Source organism: Poecilia mexicana, unplaced genomic scaffold (genome assembly GCF_051168715.1).
Source record: "Poecilia mexicana isolate PSO_F unplaced genomic scaffold, ASM5116871v1 scaffold_15, whole genome shotgun sequence".
Taxonomy (NCBI): domain Eukaryota; kingdom Metazoa; phylum Chordata; class Actinopteri; order Cyprinodontiformes; family Poeciliidae; genus Poecilia; species Poecilia mexicana.
In genome coordinates this window covers 11,979,588-12,003,139 of record NW_028263384.1, presented here as the reverse complement: position 1 = coordinate 12,003,139, position 23,552 = coordinate 11,979,588, and the positions used below count along the sequence as shown (strand labels likewise).

Sequence of the window (23,552 nt, the reverse complement as noted above, 5' to 3'; positions counted from 1 at the left end):
AATGTTCTTGTATACCCCGACCCTGCTTATCGTATCTTCAGAATCACCCCTGACCTCTGTGCTGTGCCCTTTGATCTTTATGCTGTTTGATCATTGATTAATAAAAAAAAAAAGTTGAAAAACAAGTATTCCCTTATTTTACTTACTTCACTGTTGATAGATTGCAGTTTGTGGTTGTAATGGTAAAAAAGAAAAATGGAGTTAAAATACATTTGCAGGAAAATCTTTGAATTTTGACAGCCAAATTCAGCTAATACAGTAGGTGTTCTGGCACTAAGTTAAGTAAAGTGGAATACCAGATTTATTAAGGCCGCCCCCTTTGTGCCAATGCCATAGTTCAGCTGTGCTGTCAAGGCTCAGCCACACAAAGGTCTGATGCATTTTACTAATGGCATATCAAAAGAATAACTTCAATATTCCCCTTTTTGTCACACTGCCCTCGCAATGCTCTCTCAGCCCTTCATCTGGGAGCATTTATATTGATGGAAAATGCAAAAAAAAAAAAAAAGGCTGGCTGAACTGCTGCACAGTTCTGTGAAATGTGCTCGATGCTGTCAGGATTGTTCATAAGCCCTCAAACTTACTCTTTTGTTCTCTTTGCCTGGTCCTCTGCAAATGAAGCCTTGAAGTGAAGTTCCTGCCAGGACCTCCTGCTGAAGCTGTTGTTGGTGTTTAATAAAGGCCTGCGACAGAAACATCATCCTCCTCCTACAATAGTCACACTGGGAGGCCTCCATAATGGTGTCGACTGTACCTGCAAGGGAGATGATTTTTTATTTTTTTCCCCCTGCTTTTGTGTTGATGTGTCAAATATATAGTTTGTGTGTGTTACAACATTATTTCAAGAGGCGGCTCTCTGCATAGACGAGAGGGAAGCAACAATCCGATAGTTTGTGTTTTTAAATCTCCCCAACATGAATTCAGAAAAAAGCTTGGAAACTACATTGCTAGAAACACGCAAATGGCACCAGGATAATATTCTCAAAACCTTGAAACGTACCGTGTATGTGGAGTTTAGTTTACCTACCAAAGCCTCGTAGCAGAGCATTTGCACCATAGGAATTTTATTATTATGGTTAAAGACAGGTTTAAGTCGTTCAACATGTCTGAGTTGTTGACTTGGCCTTTAAATGTCCAACATTATAACTCGGTGGCATAGTTGTGCGATGTGATGGACCGTCATGTCTTTCCACTGGCTGCAGCATTATTTCTGCTCATAACATGTTGCCAGAATCTGCATCTTCAGGAGTCTAGTAAAGTCTGCACCTCAATGGTCAGGGCCGTGTTGACATCAAAAGATGGCCACTATGTTATTGCTGTAGACTTTTTTTTCAGTAACAGGGTGGTATTCTGTGCCTTTATAATATGATCACCTCAACTTGGAGGATCTAAAAAAAAAAAAAAAAAAAAAAAAGGTTTTAGATAAGTTATGTGCAAACAGTGAAAACATGGCCAACTCAACACAGAGGATTCATATGTACTTTGAAGTGAAGCCTGGCTGAGATCTTATGCTATCTCGAGTCAAAACTTCTTGAGAGAACATCCCCCCCCCCCTCCCCTCCCCCCGTCCCCCTCATACATCATTGAATAAATGAATTTATTTCTCGCTGAATATTATCCCAACACCTCTCTCGGATCCAAACAGCAAAGTCAATCCCGACATAAAAAAATGTGTAACTCTCTGATCTAAGCAGAAAAGCCTAAACTTTAGGGAACAGCAACCATGCGTGCCAGTAAAGCCCAGAGTCAGGCTGGACTGATCTGTGTTGTTACAGAGAACCTTTCTAGTCGATACAGCCAGAGATGAACAGCCTCCATGACTGGACTGTCCCTTCTGCCGCTGCTGCTGCTATGCTTATTACCACACGCATAGCTTCAGCGCTATGCATCACATCATGCATTATGCAGAGTCAGGGCTGCACTCTGTCACATCGTTTCTAATGCACCTATTTCTGGTGGTGCGCCACACTTGCTGTAGCTCCATAGGTAAGATGCAAACACGTTACACTGCGATAAGATGAATAGTGAGGAAACAAAATCACTGCATTACTAATAGGGAGATGCAAGGTGATCAGGATGCAAGGTGTTATTGAGAGGGAGAAAAGCTATTATTGGTGCGGACTTAGCAGAGTGTTTACAGTTACAGAATGTCTTGAATAAATTGGGAAGAGAGAAACCATGAGAAGCATAGATCCTCCTTTTCTTGTTCTTGCTTCTTGGACATACTGCCCTTATAGAATAATGCCGAGAAATTGTTTTATTAAATATACTCTTCCTACACTTGGATGTGTCCTGCATAGGTATTTCTTTTTTGTGTGTTGGTGATTTCCCTGCAAAGAACAACAAAAGTTCAGATAACATAATCAAGTTATGCTAAGAAATAAAATTTTAAAGTGGCCTCACATGATGTATCGGTCTTTGCTTTGCAGAATGAAGGTTTGCATGCAACTTTGTTTTTGTGCAATGTGCTAATAGGACAGATCATACTTGCTAATGATGCCTTGGTGCTTCACTATCGACCTTTTACACAACTATGCCACCAAATCCCATTGTGGGGATATGACAGATGTAGGAAGTGAAGTTTTCCCAAGTTGTTTATGCCAATATAGCCATGGCTTCTATGTGTCCATGTCAAAATAACTAATCTGTGGACATAGCACATCTAGGTGGGATTCATAGACAATCGTATTTCCAAATGTTGGAGATACTACTTAGAACCGACTCATAGCTTCTCCAGGTCTATTGATTTGATCAAATCAGCAACTTTTTTTTTTCGTTTTCTGAATTCAGGCCACATTTATATGTCATAAACGGCACTTCATCTTACAACAGAGCAGATTTAAAATCATACAAAGTGTTGGCTACATGACAGCGGGACATTTTTCTCCATGATCAGACGCGCAAACCTTCTCTAAATGGCAATATTTGCATCTCACTAATCTTTCTTTCTTTTGAAGTATATGAATGTTAATCTTTTTACCTTGTTAGAAGTGTTCGCTGCAAATCCGCATATACACCAAGGGCTGCCAGTCCTTATGAATGATTGCTGCTATCCATCTCAATCTTATTTTCTCATCAAACGGAAAAGGCTACAATGACAAGTTTGCTTTGCAACCTTGTGTGTTTGTTCAGCCGCAGCACCCTATGATAATTTTCACTGCGAAATCAACTAAATGAAAGCGATTTTAGGCTACCATCTGGTTTTTTTGACCAATTTTGCAGGAATTCATTCACACGTAGGCTGTGATCGTAAAAGCGGAGTGGGCTGCTTTCTGAAGTGCATGACGTCTTGTGCAAAGGGTCAATTACTTCTTTGAGCAGGACTTTCGGTGTGCGTGTGTGTGTGTGTGCTTGGGTATGCATTACTTTTTGTCCTTTGTGTCTTTGCTCTGCACAGGGTGTGCTGCCCAACCCCTTGCTGTCCCCTTGGCATGCACAGCAGCAGGGCTTGATCCGTACCAGCATGCCCCAGCGCAGACACAGTGAGTTACTAACATTTTCTGCTTCTCTAACATTCTATAACAAAATGCATGTGTTCAAAAAAAACTCAACCAGATTTTCAGTCAATTGCGTATTTATTGTGTTTTTTAAGGGATGTGTTTCACAGCTACAGGCACATTTTGCTCTAACCAGATTTTACCGGAGAGTACATTACATGAAAACTGGAAAAAAAAAAGTAATGCACAAATAAAAGAATAAGCAAGTAATTAAACAAATGGAAAAGACACACAATGGGAACAAAAACTGTTTGTTTTTATTGTTTTTATTTTGCTTTGTGAAAACTGTGATCTTCATTGTGGCCACTGTTGTTGCTGAGTGAAGAAGAGTCAAACTTAGCTCCTTTTAGTACAGATGAGGTGTTCAAAAATAAGATTGGAGGAAATAAGTGAGAATATTTTTCGAAAAGAGAACTCCAGACCTCTCGGGCTGCGAGAGAGCGAGAGAAAGCTAAACTTAGCAGACCAAAATTACTCACTTTTGTCCTTCTGAGCTTTTAAACTCTGTCATGGAACAAGCTAGATTTGAGGTAAGGGTATACACATTCTTGAGGGATTATCGACAGACTGATGTTTTTAGTGCTAAATAATTTATTTGATAAATATGCTAAACTCTGATTGTTCTCCTTTCTCTCTGTTCTCCGTTTTAAAACAATAGTACCTTCAGAAATGCAACAAAATATATGGAATACTGTTTTTAAAGTCTAGATCTCAAACAAATCAGTCAACAACTGAACACTTTACTGAGTAGAGATGAGTAGAATGATCCAAATTGGTGCACCTCTACTATTGATTTCTTTTTCTTTTGTCTTTTTGTCGACTTTCAAAGCACGCACGTAGTTGTTAATTTAGTGATAATACATCAACTCCAGCTTACAGCAGGGATAGTTTCAATATATGATGACCATGAATAAAATACCAGCTCACCATTCAGGCAATGTATAGTCAGCCCTTGAAGAGTAAAACACACAACACACTCTTTGCTGCAAACACAAACCTGAAAGTAAACCAGTAGGACTTTATTAAAAATGACAAGACTGAAGAAATGTTGAGATTGCTGTCACAACCGTCTCAACTTATTGGGCATAACAACAAAGCTTTTGTGAGTGCAGTGGAGACGTGTTAGCGGGTAGACAAGGTAGGCAAAGAACAATAAGAATAGGTGAATAGCCCTCTGAAAATGCACATGTGAGTGAAAAACACAAAGGGAAGAATAAAGGAATCCACGCTGCTTTCTTGTTGTGTGTCTCCCCAGGACTCGGCCTTTTATTGATAAGGAATGTGGGGGAAAAAAATGTAGCCAAGGTACATTTATTTCAGCACAATTAAGTTATTTCAATGTTTATTTATTTCTTTTTTTACATACATAAATATATCACAGTTTTCAATGAAGGTGCTATTAACTGCCAGTCTAGTAGCAGTGAACAGTGATTTTTTTTTTTTTTTGAGAAAAAAAAAAACAGAATATTTTGCCAGTGGAGGTTTTTATTTTCAGATTATAGAATTAGACATTGACGTTAATTAGGAAAATCCTAACTATACTTGACATTGCAAGGGTTTGTTTTTTTCACCTAACACATGACCTTGTTTTGAAGCTTTGTTTTACTTCTGGGAAAAACATATCCAGCACAGTAAAAAAAAGATAAATAAATAAAATAATAAAATAAATACGTACTTCTTTCTCTTTAACCTGCAGCTATTTTTATCCACGCTGCCTGTCTTCAAAACCCCATCCTCCTCTCAAGTCTACACTCTCTGTCTCTCAAAAAATCTGAATGTGATTGAACCCTTCTCATTCGTTCTCCTCTGCCTTTGCCTCCTCATTGCATAACGCCTTTGGCTAGGAGTGGAGCATCTAGTGCACTACTTCACTGACACAGCGTGGTACAGTAACCCTTTCTTTAATGTGAAGATGCTGCTCCCTCAGACCAACACGCCGCTCTGAAGTTTTGGCGTCAGAGGGGCACGACAGAAGCATGTCCTTGTACAGCTGTTGGCATGATTTGGTTTTTCAGCTTTTACTTTGCATAAATTCTCCATTGATTTTGTAGATGACTATGAAGAGTGCTGTAGTGTCTTGCAAAACCTTTCTTATTCATATTTTTTTTTTGCCACAAACACAAACTTTCACTGGTTTTTCTGAGGTGGGGGTTTGTGATATGCCAACATAAAGTAGTGCATGAACATGGAAGAGAAATGATAAATGGTTAAAAAAAACCTTTTTGCAAAAAAGGTAATAAGAAAAAAAAACCTGCATTACACAATGTTTTGGAATAGGCTGAATCTAAATCTGATTATGAGACTTTTAACTTCTTTACAAAGAAGTACAGTAGATGTGGAAAGCTGCTGGAGACAAACCCCATAAGACCTGCAGCTGCATCTAGGACTCTGAAGTGTTGACGAGGAAGGCAGGAAACATGCGGCGCGTTTGAAAACCTTATTCCTTTTTTCCTTCCTCTTCAAAAAGTCATGCACTACTATTTTAATCAAACCCAGTGACATCCTCAAAAAACGTTCAAGTTTGTTTTTGTATTGAGATTAAAATATGAAAAGTTCAAGCATGAGTATGAAACTGTTTGTGGTACACAGCTGATCAGCTTTGTGGGGTTTTTAAAAAAAAACTCTTGCTTTCAACTTTGATTTGTCGTGTTTATTCCATCACGTCTTGTGCATGTTTTTCTTTTTTTTTTTTTCCTTCCAGCTTTACCATTTAAGGTTCAAAAGTCGCTCACAGTTGGTAAAGATCCTGTGTTAATGGATGCAGATACGTTTCATACCCGGATTCCTCTGTGTAAAGCATGAAACAACTTCTCTGTTCTTTTAACTCCGATCCAGCCTTCAGCATGGTGCGTCACAATATTGACGGTCTCATCCAGGCTTTTGCTACAGTCATGTACTTCAGCAAACTCTCACAGTTTCTCAGTCCATATTTTCCCCTTCCTGCATGCTGTTTTCCAGTCACTCGCTTACTCCTGGTGGTGATTGAAGCTGCAGACGAGACAGATCGCAGTTGGCCACGACATCTTCCAGGTGCCGCAAATTGGCACTTGGGTGGATTTCTGTTAATGCGATAGCTATCATTAGAAGCTGAGATATTTACCTGCATGACAGTGAATCAGAAAGCTCCGAGTGATTGCTGCAAATTATTAGTATCTGAAGCAGACACCTGTAGATGCAAATAATTACTGGCTGCAAGCCTGTAGGCATGTCATGCCGCCATCACACACCGTCTCCCCACCAGCCAGGAGAAGGTATAAATACGCTGTGCCGTGTGGGCTAATGACATGCCTTACAATTAAAGGTGCCAGGTTACTGACGTGCTTCCATTAATAGACTTTTCAGACCGGATTTGTTATGAACTCCAGATGAAATGTAGAATAAAGTCGGCTTTTAAAGTTTCTCAGCGTGAATGCAGATGAGATCAAAACGTGAAATGGGATAAAAGTTGCGTTTCATCCACTTCGTTGATTATGCTCATGTCGCTTGTTAGCAAAGTGCATGGTGACATCTCCTGCTAATTGTGATTTGTCTTTTGAATTATTAGAGCCATCAAGGAGTTCTTCCCCTCTGACACTGAATATGGAAAAACAAACTAATAACACAGTGGATTGGCAAAGATAATGTGCCCTTACGCAAGAAGCACCACAAACATTTATTCATAAGACAGTTTGAGTTGCAAGTCTTTGACAAGAAAACAACAGTTTCACTTGGCAGAATTGGTCCAAAAATAAGCTGCAGTGTGGCAGGGGACCAGGAGATGGAGCTGTGGTGCCTAATATTGCAAATGACCACTGGTGGGAAAATCCACAGCAAACCTGACCAGTGCAGCTATATATATATATATATATATATATATATATATATATATATATATATATATATATATATATATATATATATATATATATAATATGTGCGCATCCTTTGAGATCCTCTTACCTTCTACTCAGAGGAGCAAAGTTGTGCTAAGATGGGATTCAGGCTCATTAGTAGCTGTTCATGGTTTCAGGTGGGTTGAATATTGTAAGATCCTGCCAAGGCACAAAGATCCCAAAAGACCAGATGCTCAGATATCCAGAGGTAAAATCTGACGGCCACTGATAGTTCACAGATCTATGTGAAACTCAACGGCTCATGTTAGAAACAGCATGAAGTGTCTTTATTGATGTTCCGGGCTACTTAGAATATGAACACAAATCAACTTTTTTCTGGAATAAATCTGAAGCGGACGTGAAGAAAAGTTGAAGTTTGCTTGCTGTGCTATACAGCCCCTTGAATTTATTTGTGTTTTATCACAGTACAGCTGCACAGTTGGAAGTTTTTGTGGGGATTTAAAGTGATAAAATAATATCTGTCTGCATTATTTTATCTTTATAAAAGATAGATATGTAGGATCTCAATATTTGTTGCAATAAATGTGTGTGATATTTAGAAAAAAAACCCCAGCAGGGTTTAAGTATTTGGTCAGCTTTTGTAGTTTATTTGCTTGAATGCAGCAGATTCCAGTATTAAACAATAACATTGCAATTTTATGTTTTTCCTAAATGGAAATCTGAAAAGTGTGACAAGAATTTTCTGGGATAATCCCATCTCAACACTGTGTAGCTCTACCCTTCATTGGAGCTATTAGGCTACATTGCTATCAGCATTGCACAACTTTAGCCAGTTTTATTTGCAAAATATCTCAGTCAGGGGGAATTGAAAGTGTCTGTAAACTATGCTTTTCAATACTTGTTGTAGATTCTTAATTGATTTTTTATTTTAGGTTTTGACTTGGCCATCCTTACACATAAAATATGCTTTGATCTATAAAAATATCAATCTAATCTTGCAGCTATTGTTGTATGTTTATGTATTTTTTTTTCTCTAAATGAAGTCATTTTGAACAAAAGAGCAATAAAGGTTATGCTAATAATTTGCCACTCAACTTGTACTATAAGTACCTTTAAATTTTATTCATCTTATTGGATTGTTGTCGTACTGGAAGGTGGAACCCCACCATAGTTTTATCAGTTATTTTAACGTCCTGCAAGACGTTTCCTTCAGATGGGACAGCTTACCTGACTCAGCTGAAAAAGAGGGATCCCCACAGCATGATGCTGCCACCACCAGGTTTTAAAATGCAGACGGCATGTTTGATGTTCATAGTTATTTTCCACCGCATATTGCTTTTTGCATGTTTAAGGTGTTGGTATGTGATATGTTGAGGTTTGTTGCTGTAAAATGTAAAATTTCGTAAGTTCTGAACGATGTGGAAAAACCACTGTACTGTTTTGTAAAAACGATTCTTTTACGACTGGAATGTGAAGAGATCAGAAAGAAGAAATCACAGCAAAACCGGTCCTGGTTTAGACAATTAGCTTCAGTTTATAACTGTAAGCTTCTAGAAGGAAAAAATGGTCATTTATTATGATTTTGTTGTCTCCAAGATATCTCTGGTTTAATTGTCAGGTGGTTCAACAACCCCTCATGCAAAATGGCTCAGCAGAACCCAAAACTAAAGAGTCCAACATGAAAAACTTCTTCCCTGCTTGTTTTTAAACCGTCCTGTGTGTCGTTGCTTTTCCCCGTTTTGGGAGCGGTGAAGGGCCCGTCAAAGAAAACAGCCTTCATTTTGAAGAGTAAACAACCAAGTGGGGGAAAAAGGCAGAATGTTTGTATGCTTTCTGATTTGAAAATTCATTCACAGCAGCAAAATACTCTGCAGCGTGGTTACCATGGGGATCAAAAACGCACCACCTCTGAAACAATGACTATTTTCAGTTTTCTCTTTTTTTTTATTTTTTATTTTTTTGGTTTATTTATTTATTCTTTTTCCTTTTTCTCCCGCAGCCTCGAACGCTACAGCCTTTCAACCCCTATCTCAACGAGCAGCCGCACCAGGAAAGACTAATAAAAACTCCCCCCACCGAGGGCCACAGTAAGCTCACGCGGAGCAGATCAGAGGAAGCGACTTGCAAAGATAATGACCGTCCTCTTGAAGCCACTAAAGTAGACGGGTCAGGGGCGGGTGGCTCTGACAAGCTGAGTCATCTGCCCAGGACCAACCTGCGCCGCCCCCGCTCCTGCGCTCCACGGGGAATAACTGGCACAGACGGTCCAGCGTCAGCACCTCCGTCCGCTTCGCAGCTTGGGCAGAGAGCTCCCACTGCGCCGGCACAGAACTCTGACGCGCCGAGATCGGCTCGCCCTCGCACCCTGCAGCCTCCTCGCATCCACAAGCCGATGTCTTCACCCGCGTCGGATTCAGTCGGTGCTGGCGGCTCGGCCTCTCTGAAACCGGGCCGTTCTTCGGGGCCTCCGGCTCACCAGACAAAGCAGCTGCCGCCTCCGACGAGAGGCCTTCCCTGCTTCAACGCCGAACCCCGGGGGCAGGCTCCAAAGCTGTGTCAAACTTCACTTCTTCAGCCTCTCAGAACTTCAGAGCCTCGCTGAAATTCACAGGGAAAGTTGGGGAAGGTGTCATTCAAAGTCTTTGGGACAGCCAGGATCCTTTTGAGTCACTCTTGCCTCCCAAAGCCAAATAATTCCCCAAGGAAGCGAATGACATTGTCAGTGAAATTCAACCTCTTCTCCCCAGGCCATATTAGTTTTCCTTTTCCTTTGACTTATCTCGATAATTAGTAGTTTTGTTCTGTGACTTGCTAATGGTGCAATTTTTACGTTGGCTGCCAAAACTAGATGGTAGGATGTGTCATTCAGAATGGATTTTATATTACAAGTCAATTTCATTAGCTTTGCACATGTCAATGAATACTGAAGGTGGAGGAAAACAAGTTTCACACTTTGCACTTGACATTTTTTGTTTTGTTTTTCTTTGCAACACCCTCTGGCTAATGTCCCGTTTAAGATCCCAGGACTTGTTGACTTTAGACAGCCTTGCCCTTTGACACACAGGTGCATTTGGTTTTTAAACACAGAGTCGATGTGATTGTGACCTCTGCTGTGCCTTAGAAGGCCCGGGGGGAAACGGGAGCGAAAACAAGAAGTGAGACTGAGTCCGGAAAAAAATAAATAAATAAATAAAAGGAGGAGGAGGGCGAAAGAAAAAGTGAAAAGCACAGCAGCAGACTGAAAAGCTAATTTGTCAAAGCCCTCTGAAGCTTGTCACTTCCGGACAGAGAATATGTGCGTGTGTAAACGTGTTTGTTGGTGTGTTCGTATGCTGACTGAAAGGGCTTTGAAGAGCAAAGGAAATCGGCTCCCCCACCATAGCTGTGTGTGCATCATTGTAGCTCAGTTCACTGCACTGTGCTTATATTTTCGGGTAAACATTACAAACTCTGCACATATTAGCTAAAGGGGTCGCCGACCCTCCGTTGAAATGCTTTATGATGTAAATATAGGGGCAGAGAAAAACAACACCCATCTGTTAGTGAAGCCGTGTCAATAACAGTGTGCCAGTCAAAGTAACAGAACACATCAGTGTAATTACGCTTAAAGGCATGAGAGTGTGCATAAGTAGAAAACACTAAGAAGAAAATAGTAAGTTTTATTGACTCAATGTTAGAGAAAGTATTTCTTTTTTTAACATCCAAACCCTGAAATCAGTTCTACAGGGCAAAAAAAAGAACCAGATCTGTTGATTTAAAGTAGACGTAATGAATAAAGTTCATAACATGTCCCAAGTAACCCCAAGTATTGGAAGTTGCAAGCAATTTGTTCCCATTATTCAAAGATTGAATCAAATTCGGTTTACTTTAATAGCATAGCGAGAGATTCAAAACGAATGTAATCTTCAGGGACTTTAGAAAACAAACAGATTTAGTTTATATACAGAAATATAAAAGTTAAAAAAAAAAGTGTCTTTAAAATGATCTAATTTAAGAAGAGAACACTTTGTGCTTTTGTAATTTTAGTTTCTTTCATGACCGGCTACGGAAACTGAGTCATTTTCTATATTTTAGTCATAGTCTTCTATGAAGCGCTGCAGTTATGTGCCTCCAATAAATACCTTTCAGGAAGAGGTCAGCTGAGGGATTTCATGTGATCCGACGTTATAATCTGACAGTTAAGTAGCAATGAATTAAGATCTAAATGAAAGTGAACGAGGAATAAACTACAAGTGAGATTTAAATGTAATTCGCAGAAATGCGTAAGTACAATGAGAAATACCACTCGTACGATATGGTTTTAAGTAAACCAAACCACAGGGCATCATCGCAGAACTCATTATTTTGGTATGTAGTTTGCACTTCTTCAGCTTTTACGGCCTTGTAAAGTGAACACTTATTGGCTTAATTGCAACTGCTAATGGAGAGAAAAACAGCAGCAACAAACAAACAAATGTGCCTTGAGTTGTTTACCAAGGAAGGGTACTTTTGAATTTCAGCAATCTACTTGTAAAAGTACACTGAATGCAGATTGTTTGGTTAGCATTTAGTTTTGCTCTAAGCTGCATGAGTTTCTCATCTGAGCAGCAATCTGTGTACGGGTTGTTCTTCTGTTGGCTGGTCGTCTCTGTCCATGTTCAAACCCGGGAGGAACAAGACTTCCTTATGAAATGAAATTGGGCATAACTTATTTCCTTTTTTATTTGTCATTTTAAAAAATTGTTTTAATATATTTTGATAATGATTAATTTATATATTTTTTTCCTTCCACTATATGTTAACAAAATATATGTTTGTTGTTATTAGAGCTGTACATTATTTTGAATTCCAATCATCTGTGCATTATGTGCACGATGGCAAAAGGCTGCTTGGATTTTGCTGGTTAATTAGTATATTATAATTAACCAGGAAACCTAGGCTTTAAGACCCAATATGCTGGAGCTAGCTTACAGTGTGGACATTGTTTTGAAAGAGCAGAGCAAAGACAATGCTGTTAAGTTCAGTTAGAGCTCAATATTCAACAATAAAATAACAATTACATGCTTTTCCAATATTTTGAGGTCCGTGTTGTATTTAAAATGCATTTCTTCTTTTTCTAAAAAAAAAAACAAATTGACATTTTTCAGGCAAACATCTCACCTTGATACTGCTTATTTGCTATAGCTAGTGGGTGGGCAGTACCTGATGAAAACCCGCTGCTGGAGCTCTCTGGTCTGAGCAGACCTGTTGACAGCTGTTCAATGTTTCACATGCTGAAACAGAGTCAGTGGTACAAAAAAGCCCCCATAATTATTAATAAAAAAAAAGAAGCAATATTCTTATTCAGGTGACATATCAAACCATATTTCTGCCAACCCTAATCCTAAGCATCAAACAATAACAGGGATTCATAAAAAAAAAAAAAAAAAAAAAAAAAAAAAGAAGTAAAGCTGCTGTCTTACTCTATCTGAACATCCGTTGGAGGATCCAAGCAGATTTTTTTTCTATTTCCTCCTCTTTTCCTCTTCGCACATCTCTTCGGATAGATCAGAGGTATTAGCGGTGTGTTTTCAGGTAGCCAGCCTCTGGGGCTTCAGTGGTCTCTCTGCGGGTGTTTTTGGAGAGCTGTGTTTATCGTCCCTTCGCAGAGTCCTTTCCCCAGTCAAACGCTCATGAAGTGTCCCCGAATGGAGAGCAGCAGTGTGTTAAAAAGGCCTTCTGACAGCGACGCTGCTCTCTTCTCTGTCACGCCGCGTGACCGCTCGCTGTACGCCTCTAGCGGTGTCCGGTCTACTGCGTCCAATAATGCACCCCGCGCAGACGAAGTGCGACAGGCGCACACGCGCGCGCGCGCACACACACGCCGGTCCAGCGTAGCGTGTGTGCGTTGTTAAGCGAGATGCTGAGACGCACGTGTACAGGAAGTGTTGCTGAACTCAAAGAGAGATGACAGTCGGAGAAAACGCACGCATCGTCCCTCACGGCTCCCACACGGTGCATGTGCATCCTTGGAACTTCTTCGCATTTTGTTGCGCTACAGCCACCGTCTTTAATGTTGTTAGCGGGAGTTCATGTGACAGACGCACTGAGTTTCGTAGGATCAACTAGCAGCTGTAATTACCGACGCTGCTTCCAAACGAGATTTCTTATGTCTTCTTTATGCAATTTTTTTTTTGTTTGTTTTTTTTGTGAAAAAGCCCAAATTTGTGGAAGGCAAAATTAATAATTTTGCTGTTACCAGGTCATACCACCTGAGCTGTGTACCTCTGCAGCTCCTCCAGAGTAACTACGGGCTTCTAGGGATCTTCTGCCTGTGATGAAATCTGAAAAAGTTCAAGCGGAGTGAATATTTTTGGCAAGACACAAATGAGTTAATTTAGTTCAAACTGATCCTGCTGCAGATGAAAACAAGTATTTCTTTAGATTACCCTGTAAGTGGGCAGAGACTTGTGTGTGTGTGAGAGCGAGAGTGAGAATTTATACAACAGACAAAGCATGTTTACCTGTTGGAAGGCTCGACATTGTGCCAAACCAGCCAAGCGGTGGACAGGGCTCTTTGAAGCCAAGAAAAACTTTTTTTTTTACCCCAAATTAAATTGGAAACAGAGATGGAGAAAAGAAAACACACAGCGTTAAACAACGAAAAGGGAAAGGATGAGATGCTATAATGGATGATGTTGATAGGCTAAATGTTGTGGGCAGGTACACAAAATGCTCAGGATATTATCCACATTGGGGTCCAGAGAGTAGCCTGATCCTGTCACCTGGGTCGCTCAGCGATGCCAAATAGGAGATCAGTGCAGCTTGTTATGTTTGCTCAAGTTTGTATATATGCATCTCCAGACACTTCTGGCTGCCAGCATTTGCATGTGTCCGTAACAGAAAGAGAGAGAGCAAGGGAGAGCGATGTGTTTTCCAAGGCCTACCCATGCCAAGTGAAATGGGTTTGTGTCGTTCTGTTTTCCCAATCTCCAAATCAATGACTGTGCTCAATTCAGCAATCAGGCCAATCAGTCACGCTAGCTGCGCTGTAGCAAAAACTTGAACAACCAGAAAGCTGCAGCACCAAATTTGATTAATTAGAATATGGGATGTGGTTTTAAGGCCAACAAATTACAAAGCTACTGAGCAAAAAAAAAAAATATATATATATATATAAAGGTTCTGCATCATTACACTTAATGACAAAAGAGTGCAGCGCTATTTTTTCTTTATTTTAGGCTTTTACGCATCTCTGAAGATGCTTTTTTTTTTTTTTGCCATGCAACGATAAACGGCAACCAGGAGACATCTCTGAACTTACAAACAACAAATTTGTTGATGTTTCAGGTTTACAATGAAGCAACACAAAAGATACAAAGTGGTATGATATGTTGTCTTTACTGTATGTCAAAGATGGATACATTTATAGACTCGACATATAAAAGTAGGCACTTACACTTGCTGCGCATAATTTAATTTAATAGCTTTGAGCTCTTTGCTTTGATTTCATAGCCAATTATGCAATTGACATTTCAATTGGAAAAAAGAAAAAACAGGACATGACGTTATCCAAATGAAACTATAGAAATTTCATAGAGAAATAAAGGGATTCTTTTTAATGTTTGATTTGAAGGCTGTTATAAAAACTATATTTTTTACTAGCCCCTCATGTGCTCATGACTAGGAGGAAAAGATTAACTGGCTCTTCTGATTTTAAGAGGCAGCTATTCCATAGCCACCTCAGCAGCACTTGATCATCTTTACTATCCAGCTGTGTGTTTTTTAAGCTACTAACCGAAATATAATTACAATTAAAAACCACAGCTGGGTAATGAAGCATGGGTCTCATACTTTTAATAAAAGTATCATGACGGGGGGGGGGGAGGTGGAATCAGCAAATTCTGCCAAATTAGGTTGCTAATTTCATAAAAGGCACATTTGGGAGAAGTCGAGGCCGACCAGTGACTTTTCACATAATTGATCTGAGGTTTGAAGCATTTAAATGTTATTTGCATTACTAAGGGTGTAACATTACATGCTTTACCTGACTCTTAAGTTGCGGTGGATACGGCTTTGGGTCATAAAGTGAAAGCAAATGGCAACGTCAATGATTGTCAAATATGTTTTAAGTTTTTCTGATTGGTTAATGATGAAAGCCGGTCATTCCAGTCTGGTCTGGCCGACTTCACACTTCCGTGTGTTTTATCATTGGCAAATGTAACCAACTCATGCAATGTTCTGAAACATTTTGCTACGGCTGTACAAACTATTAAGTAAACCTCTAAAAAAAAACATATTTGCTTAAAAATCTACAAGTAAAAAATGGAAAAATACAAAAGCAATATAAACACTGATCTTTTTCTTTATGCCTTATGTGATGTCAATGGATATAGGTACAGATGGGGGGTTTGTTTTTGCAAAGGTATACCTTATTCTAATGAAGTAATGCTTTACAAATACAAAAAAAGTAGGAAAAAATGACCATGGCATTTTGTTCTTTTGGTAAAATGAGTAAGACTGATTACACAGAACAAACTGGCTCACAGGTTTAAGACAAAACTCAAAGTTTGATAGTGAAAGTATGAATTTGCTCATCTTACTGCTCTTGCAGCAGCAGGATTTTCCTAACCTGCTATTTCTCGTACATCGTGAAATTCATTTGATAAGACAAATGCTCGTCTTATCAAGTTCGTCAGAGCTGAACCACCAACTAGACGTTTTGCAGTGATTACAGATGATGCTCAACAGTGGAGCGATTTGTATTTTCTCCCATATTATGCAAGGTTGCTGTACATTATCTACTATATCAGCTGCTCTCAGCTGTTGCAGCCTCAATCCAGTGTAGAGTGCAATACTAAAAAAAAAAAAAAGGCAGAATGTTGCACTGAATTTTTAGCATCAGTTTATGCAAATAGAAAAAGAAAGCATATAATGCTTCTAAATATATATGAAGCACTTTACGCTGCACTAGTTGTACATGGAAAGTTGGCAAAATTTGTCATTTATTTCAGTGGGATTTTTTTTTTAGTTTGGATTTTGTATGATATAAAAGCAATGACCTAGTTCTAAATAAAAAAAAACATGTTTTTTTTCCATATTTTATTTCTGGTTCTTTAAAATGCTATTTTGATGTGAGCAGCTTGTCTTAGATGGATGAAGAAGTGTGAGTAAAAAAAGAAATGTGACGCTGCGGGATCAGCGAGACGCCACAGGTGAACGCACACAAGTCATTAAACTCAAAGAAAAATGAACCTGCTGATCTCAAGAAGTTAGATTCTCAGTTTCTTCTGTCTTTTTTTTATTCCCTGTTGCTGGTATTTCTTTAAGAATAAAGTTTGATTCTGTAACAGATGTGCTGTGAGATAATTTCTTTGTCAATTTATTTCTGTATTAGTTCACAGAACCTCATCTAATGGCAGAAGCGGTGAAAAAAGACCTAAAGCGAGTACAATACCATAACATATCACTTTCCTCATTATAAATGTATTCTATATATTTTTTGTCAGATTAAAAATGTGCCATGCCTTTAAATTTTCCCCAAATCCATCCATGTTTTTTTTTAAATGTAATTAGATTTTGATACAAATAATGTAAAATAGCTGCACATGTCATAATTTTAATATTGATGGTTCAGTACATTTTTTTTAAAAGCTCATTCTTGATTTCTTAGCCCATTTTTCCTTATTCAGTTCTTCATCTTGACTCTTCAGACCCTCCTTTCCCTCTGAAATCCAAAATGAGGGCATTTGTACCCGAGTGAATTTCAGACTGTAATCTGGCAAATGTTATATCATAACATCTCACAGTTAGAGAAAAATGTATTAAAGAGCCAAATTTAAACTCCATCTTGAAGTATACTATGAATGTCCACACATATACCTAAAGATGACTTGAATATCTTTCCACTCTTATGACTGGTGAGTATCAAGGGGTTGAATTCATCCATCCTACAGTTTGGTAGACATTTCCAGGCCTGATTTGTAATCACAAATAAAATCTGGTTCCTTCAAGTTTCAAAAAGGAAAACATAATTTAAAGATAACATGAAGCTGGGAATGACAGGAAGGCTTGGCTATAACTACATTACTGTTTTTTTTTTTTTCTTTTATGTTGACAGATCAAATTAAAGTAAGTAGCATGACTCATCCCTTTTCATTACTGTCCATGCAGCCTCCTCCTTGCATGTAGTACATTAAATAATGAAGTTCTCTCTTCAGATATGATGGCCGGGTAACAATTTGCCCAGCTCAAGGAGCAGAGTGACACTGTCATTAAAAAGTAGGAGATTACAGGGAAAAGGGCTTCTTTAGAAAGGGGAAAGGGAGTCTTTTTCATATGCTGTCAAAAGTGCTGAAAACGTCCTCAGCAGTAATTTCTGAGCTGCAGGTAGTTCAGAAAGTGACAGCTCAGTATGGCAATTTCAGAAACGAATAGTAAGAGGATGGCAGACACTGAGGAGGAACTCGTGCTCCTTTTTCCTGATGTTGTAATCACTTGGTATTACATCCACCACAACAGCTTTCCTCTGTTGTTTATCCACCACAATGTCCGGTTGGTTCGCCATTACTATCTTGTCTGTCTGGATCTGGAAGACCCACAGAATCTTAGCTCAGTCATTCTCCACCACCTTTGGATATTCCCATCTTTTTCAAGTACAAATTGTTGTTTTACTTTTTGCTCTCTGGTAAAATAACTGCTCTAAAACATAAAATCTTCTGTTCATTTATTTGTGCGTCTCTCATTCCAGAAAGGGTTGTTGAAAAGATCCCACATGTGCATTTTAAAAAATAGCATCAAGTAAACCCAAATAAGAATTCCATTTTATCATTTATGCATGAAATTCTTTTGCCTGAAAGTCAAAAACTCTTCATATCTGTGCATGAATAATTTCTAGGCAGCTTCATTACCTGAGGTTGAGTCGGTGAAAAGCGGCTCAGTAGACATTGAAATTGTGTGTCCTAATAGGAATATAATACTTTCCTAAGCTTATCTGCTCTGGCTGTTTTAAGAGGTAATTTTCGCATACTGTCCTATGCAAAAATATTTCCCTCATTTGCACATCTGTTTTGCCATTGTGCCAAAATGTCCTTAAATGGCAATATTATAATATTTCACATAGTTGTTGTCAGTCTCAAATCTAAACAGTTATCTAAAATTTTCTGCCTTTTGTCATGACTGCTGTTTATTTGTATTGGACCGGGTCCACGTTTATTATACAGGACCGAATCTTTGTTTATTGGCAAAACTCTTTGTTGAAACTTCACCAGACATGTTAAATCTCATTTGGTCCTTTATAACCTTCGGTAACAAAACAGTCCAATGATTATGTTATGAGTTTAGGCAACGCTTGAATTGCTGAACTAACATGCAACAGACACCTGATATACATTTTAAAAATATGAATGTTGGCAGTCTTTTTCAAAATCTTCTGATTTGGAAATTATAACTTTCAGTTAACCTGGTAGTTTGGTGCAGGTGGGGAAACACCTTAAAATTTATTTAATTGCGATAAAAATTATTGCTGTTTTCAAGTACAGTGATTATCTTTTTAAAACTGCAACGTCTGAGTGAAAAACAGACAATGCAGTTTTCCAATGTCTGTTTTGATAGTTGAATGAAAACAGGGACACATGTGCCTCTTCCAAAAAAAAAAACACAAACATTTTACAATCACAATCTGAATCCTCATTTGCTATACAGACAAGTTTGCATGTTCATTTTTTCCACATATAAACCGTCATCTGTTGTGTTTTAATGCACATTAGAGTCTACTATTTTTGATAACTAGACAGTATTTTCTGTTGTAATTTTGTCTTTACTATACAGTATATTGTTTCCTATTTACCATCCATTCCAGCCCCCCGACCCCCCCGAACTTCCGCCCACCTCTCGGAAACTTTGGGCTGAAGAATCCGGAGTGAAGTGAAGGCTGCAAACTTTACTATGCGGTGTTAGCTTTAACTTGTAGCGACGAATATTTATAAGCCACCATCTTCTTAATTCAGGATCGCTTGGAAAACCATGAAAACTAAAAGCCCATTATATATGGAAGACAACAATGTTCGCAGTATTGCTTTATTTGCTTCTGAAATACAATGTTCTTTCCTAGCTGTCATAGTAACTCAAAATGGAAGCAAGAAAAACGCATTTTGATCATGCGGATGTGACGTCAGCGCCGTAGGCGCAAAGAGCCCATCGGCGCAAACCACGAAGAAGAAGAAGAGAACAGGAAGTAGTTGAAGGATCATGAAGCATAATTTTTTTATTGACTTGTTACTGAACAAACTTTAAATGAATTTTAATGAAAATACAGCAATTGCAAAATTAGAGATTAGCGGAATATTGTCAAAGTTTTGCGCATATTTGTAGAGGAAACTGAGCTAATATATACCACTGTAGAGAAACAAGGGTGACTTTCAGACAGTCGACTTTTGTAGTGCATGCCAGCTATACTGTCCCTCTGTGAGTCATTAATTATGTTATTAATTGCAGCTGTCTCTGTTACTGGAACAAAAGCAAATGTGACTGCAAAGGTCTAGTTACAGGGGAAATATACCAAACAACCAGTTAATTGTCCAGCCAACCAGTTGGGAGGGAAGGTGATAGGTCGGTGTGTGGGATCATCTTGGTCTAAACTTCCACTTGTCTGTAAGGCAGCTGCAGCCCAACAGTTTGTTTTGCTGGATTCATGGAACTATTCCGAGCACATTTGTCACCGATATCGATGACTTTGGTGCCAACGTGAAGCACCAGTGGAGTCGGTTAGATGAATTATGATATTTGAGAGCGCCTCTCTTAGTTGGAGTCTAATTGAAGCAGCTGCGGCCTCCAACGGCAGATCAAGCTGGAAGCAGAGTTTCCTTTTTGGCAGCTGGGACCAAAATATGAAACGACAGCTTCTCTTCATCAAGGTGAGTTTCTGCTATTTTGCTATAGCTGCTTATGCTCTGTGTTAATACGTCTCTAGCTTCATCAGTGTAATGTGTTTTCGCCGATTCAGACTCGATTAATCCACATTCTCAACTGGTTTTGGAGCCGTCCCCTTCGGGATGATTGCTTTTTCTTGTGATCTTGGTTTTATGGCTAAACTAAATATGGCTCGGGGTGCTGAAACAACAGCTCTGCTCATATCATCAGGTTTAATGTTACAGCGCGCTTTGCTGTTCTTCATCTTGTAATTTCTCGTGTGGAACTGCTGATTACTGTTTACAGCTGCTGCAGTCGTCGACTCAGCCTTGAGCTCAATCTGCCTGCTGCGCCGCGTGTTCATAATTCCCGCCCTGTTACTGCCTGCACAAAGCTGGGAGATCATATGTATGCATCGTTTTTTTTTTTTATCTTAATGTGCAAGGTTGGTTTGCAAATTTCAAATAAAACAATAGACTTTCATCTTACTAAGTGCACAATGGATGAGGTGTTTTTTTTTAAAAGTAAGAACCCTCAATTTCACGAATTCAGATCAAAAAGTAAATTTCAATTAAAAGTAAAAGTTAATGCACACATGGATTTATTTCCAGTGTTCTGTTAAATTTATGGCTTACAGCTAATGACACAATACTTTAGATTCTCAGAATAGAGTACATAATAGCAACTTGAAAAAACAATCAAACAAAAAAACCTATATACATTTTAATACAGACGTGTTCTGGCCATTCACAGTTATGTGGGTAACTTTATAGTGCATTATTGCAGCATATTAATGGAGGGTTGAAGTCTGGTAAACGACACAAGTGAAAAACCTCTTAAGAAGTGTGTAAAGCCCATTCAAGAGTTCAGGCTCAATTCATAAGGTTTATATTGTGGCGAGAGTCTATGCTGCAAGAGCCACCGTTGTCCAGCACATGCAACAAAGCTACAGCTATTGCATTCTGTGTGTCAAGTCACTCCTGAGCCAGGAGCAAATCAGAGCTGAAGTGACTGCACTGTTATGCAGTGGTCCAAAATCCTTTTTTTAAACCAGCAGAAATTTGAAATCGAGGTCCAGAGTCTGGATGAGGAGCTGGGTAAACAGAACCCTAAATGCCTGAGGACAGGATTAATATTTCCACAGTCATTGATTATTTGGGGAACAATGTTTCTGCTGTTTTTTTTTTTTTTTTTTTTTTTGCTTTTCTCTGCGTTTTAAAAGTCTAAAGTCAGCCTGGCTGTCTACAAGGACATTTTAGGATACTTAATGCTTAGCTCTACTGAGAAGCATTATGGAGATGCCGATTTCAATTTTCACCATGAAATCTGCCCACACTGCCAGACGTGGGCTACCATTTACTTCAATGACCGAGGCAACACTGTACTCGACTGGGAGATTCTCTGCAGGGGGGTATGCATGAAATATTTTTTTCTTTAAAACATATGGGTTTTTGTCTGCTGTAAGCCTTAATCACCAAAAATTGACACAAACTCTTGAAATATCTCACACTGTATACAATGAATCTGTACAATGAGTTTCTCTTTTATGTAATTATCAAAATGTAGCTTTTCAGTGATTTTACTAATTTATTGGGTTCTCTCTGCATGCTGCCTGATGGGCTGGGATAGTTTTTCCACATTGCCACAAAATGGATGCATCTGGCAACTTTTTTGTGTGTATTTTGTTACTCTTGTGGGCAGGTAGAGGCGGTCTAGTCACTTTCTGCTAAGCTTGTGGAAAATGCAAGCTCAGGATTGTGTAAAAGTTTGTGAAACACATCACAGAGCTCTAGAAGTAGGAAATAAATTCAGGAGCAGTAGTTCACCATGATGAGTTTTTGTTTGTAAGGAGATGGTCGATTATAACGTGATTGATATTTCATTAAACCAAAATTATTCTCATTTAATCAAGAACGACTGTAACAGTAAAACAGCAACACCTTGTTGGGATGTTTAAGTGACATCTGGAAGAAAGAGAATAAGAAGCCAGAGAGTCGGAGGGTGCCCCTTTTATGACTTTTAAAATTTCAGGGGAACATTTTTTTTATATCTCACAATAACAAGAAAGTTTCTTGTTATAACAAGGTACTGCCTCTGAATTTATTTCCCAGTTGTGGCAGTTAAACACCTCAGTAGTGGGTCACAGCACTTCTGTGGCCAAAACTCAGTTTAGTGGAACTTTGTGGCCAGTAGACGGAGAGCATTTTATTTTCAGACAGACAGGATACCATGTGGACAACCTCAGTTGCTTTTCTCTTCCGTTTCAGTGCAAGAGCTAGCATTTTTCTTTTTTTTTTTTTTTGTATGGGATGATCTTTGATCTGAGCTTTTACTGACGAATGGAGCAACTCTAGTGTGGAGTCCATACACATTGGAGTAGAAATCTGTGATGTATAGCAAACTCAGGGTTCAGCACACATCATGTTCAATGTGCCATTAGTCTGCACATCACCTGGGTGCTAACTCAGCAATCCACTTGGAACACAAATGGACAACACCCCATGATTTATTTTAAAGTGAAAACCAATTTTTAAAATCAAAGCTGTAAATTTGAATTTTAGTGCCAGTTAAAAATCAATTAGAGGAACACAGTGATGTGATTTTCATGGTTCATTTGAACTTGTCCCTTGTTTATTCATAAAACGGTTAGAATAGTTTCCCTCATTTTCAGGACTGCCAAGACACATTGTAGAATAAAAATTGGACGAGTTGGCAATGCTAATAAAATGTTTTTCATTTATTTTTCAGTTTTATGTCAAGCCTGACATAGAATCATATTTCGAGCTTAACCGTTTAATCAATCAGTGGTGATTTACTTTTGAGACAAGTGAAGCCGTATATCTCGGTCCACCAGGTAGACCTGTCCTCCAGGTAATTTACTGATAAACTGCTCGCCTTCATGGGGCAGGCCAGAAAGTCCCGTCAGCAATCTCTCCCAAATGTTGGGGTTTATGATTTATATATGGAAAATGTTGGACAAGTCATTGATAAGTAGCAGTTGGAAATACTCTCCGTAACATTCACATATGAAGGGGTCATGCTATTCACAATTAACGCAGCGCAGTGTAAATGATAAACGCTGATGCTAAACTAAGAGGTGGCTATTTTTAAAAGCATCGGGTTGTGTTAGGCACAGCATGTGGTGAGTGGTGCATAAAAGGTAAACGGGGCACTGTTAATGGTGTTTAGGACAGAATGTAATTTTAATCCCTGGCGTGTTGTAACGGGGTTAATGTAGAGAATAGTGTTGGCTAAATGAGTTGTTTCATAATGCACTCGATCATGTTGCAGGATGCCTTTGCTGAAGCAGACAGCTGGTATTCTGGATTTTGGTTAATGCAGAAAGGATTATGAT

At 38.9% G+C, this 23,552-nt stretch overlaps 1 protein-coding gene and 1 long non-coding RNA gene across 3 annotated transcripts in view; both read left to right on the top strand.

The window, feature by feature from the left end:
* Positions 1 to 16,642, top strand: part of ccser2a (coiled-coil serine-rich protein 2a) — a 63,041-nt gene extending 46,399 nt beyond the window's left edge. The window contains exons 10-11 of one of the 2 annotated variants that reach the window (XM_088013517.1): positions 3,398 to 3,482; positions 9,330 to 9,547. In XM_088013517.1, coding sequence (XP_087869643.1) covers positions 3,398 to 3,482; positions 9,330 to 9,421 — 177 coding nt within the window. In that variant the 3' untranslated portion in view covers positions 9,422 to 9,547. Of the gene's footprint in view, positions 1 to 3,397; positions 3,483 to 9,329 lie in introns of both variants that reach the window. The other variant, XM_088013516.1, reaches the window with a different exon arrangement.
* Positions 16,643 to 19,523: 2,881 nt separating this feature from the next.
* Positions 19,524 to 23,552, top strand: part of LOC148155309 (uncharacterized) — a 63,100-nt gene continuing 59,071 nt past the window's right edge. Inside the window, exon 1 of the long non-coding RNA XR_015765391.1 lies at positions 19,524 to 20,202. This is a non-coding gene — a long non-coding RNA (uncharacterized LOC148155309). The remainder of the gene's footprint in view (positions 20,203 to 23,552) is intronic.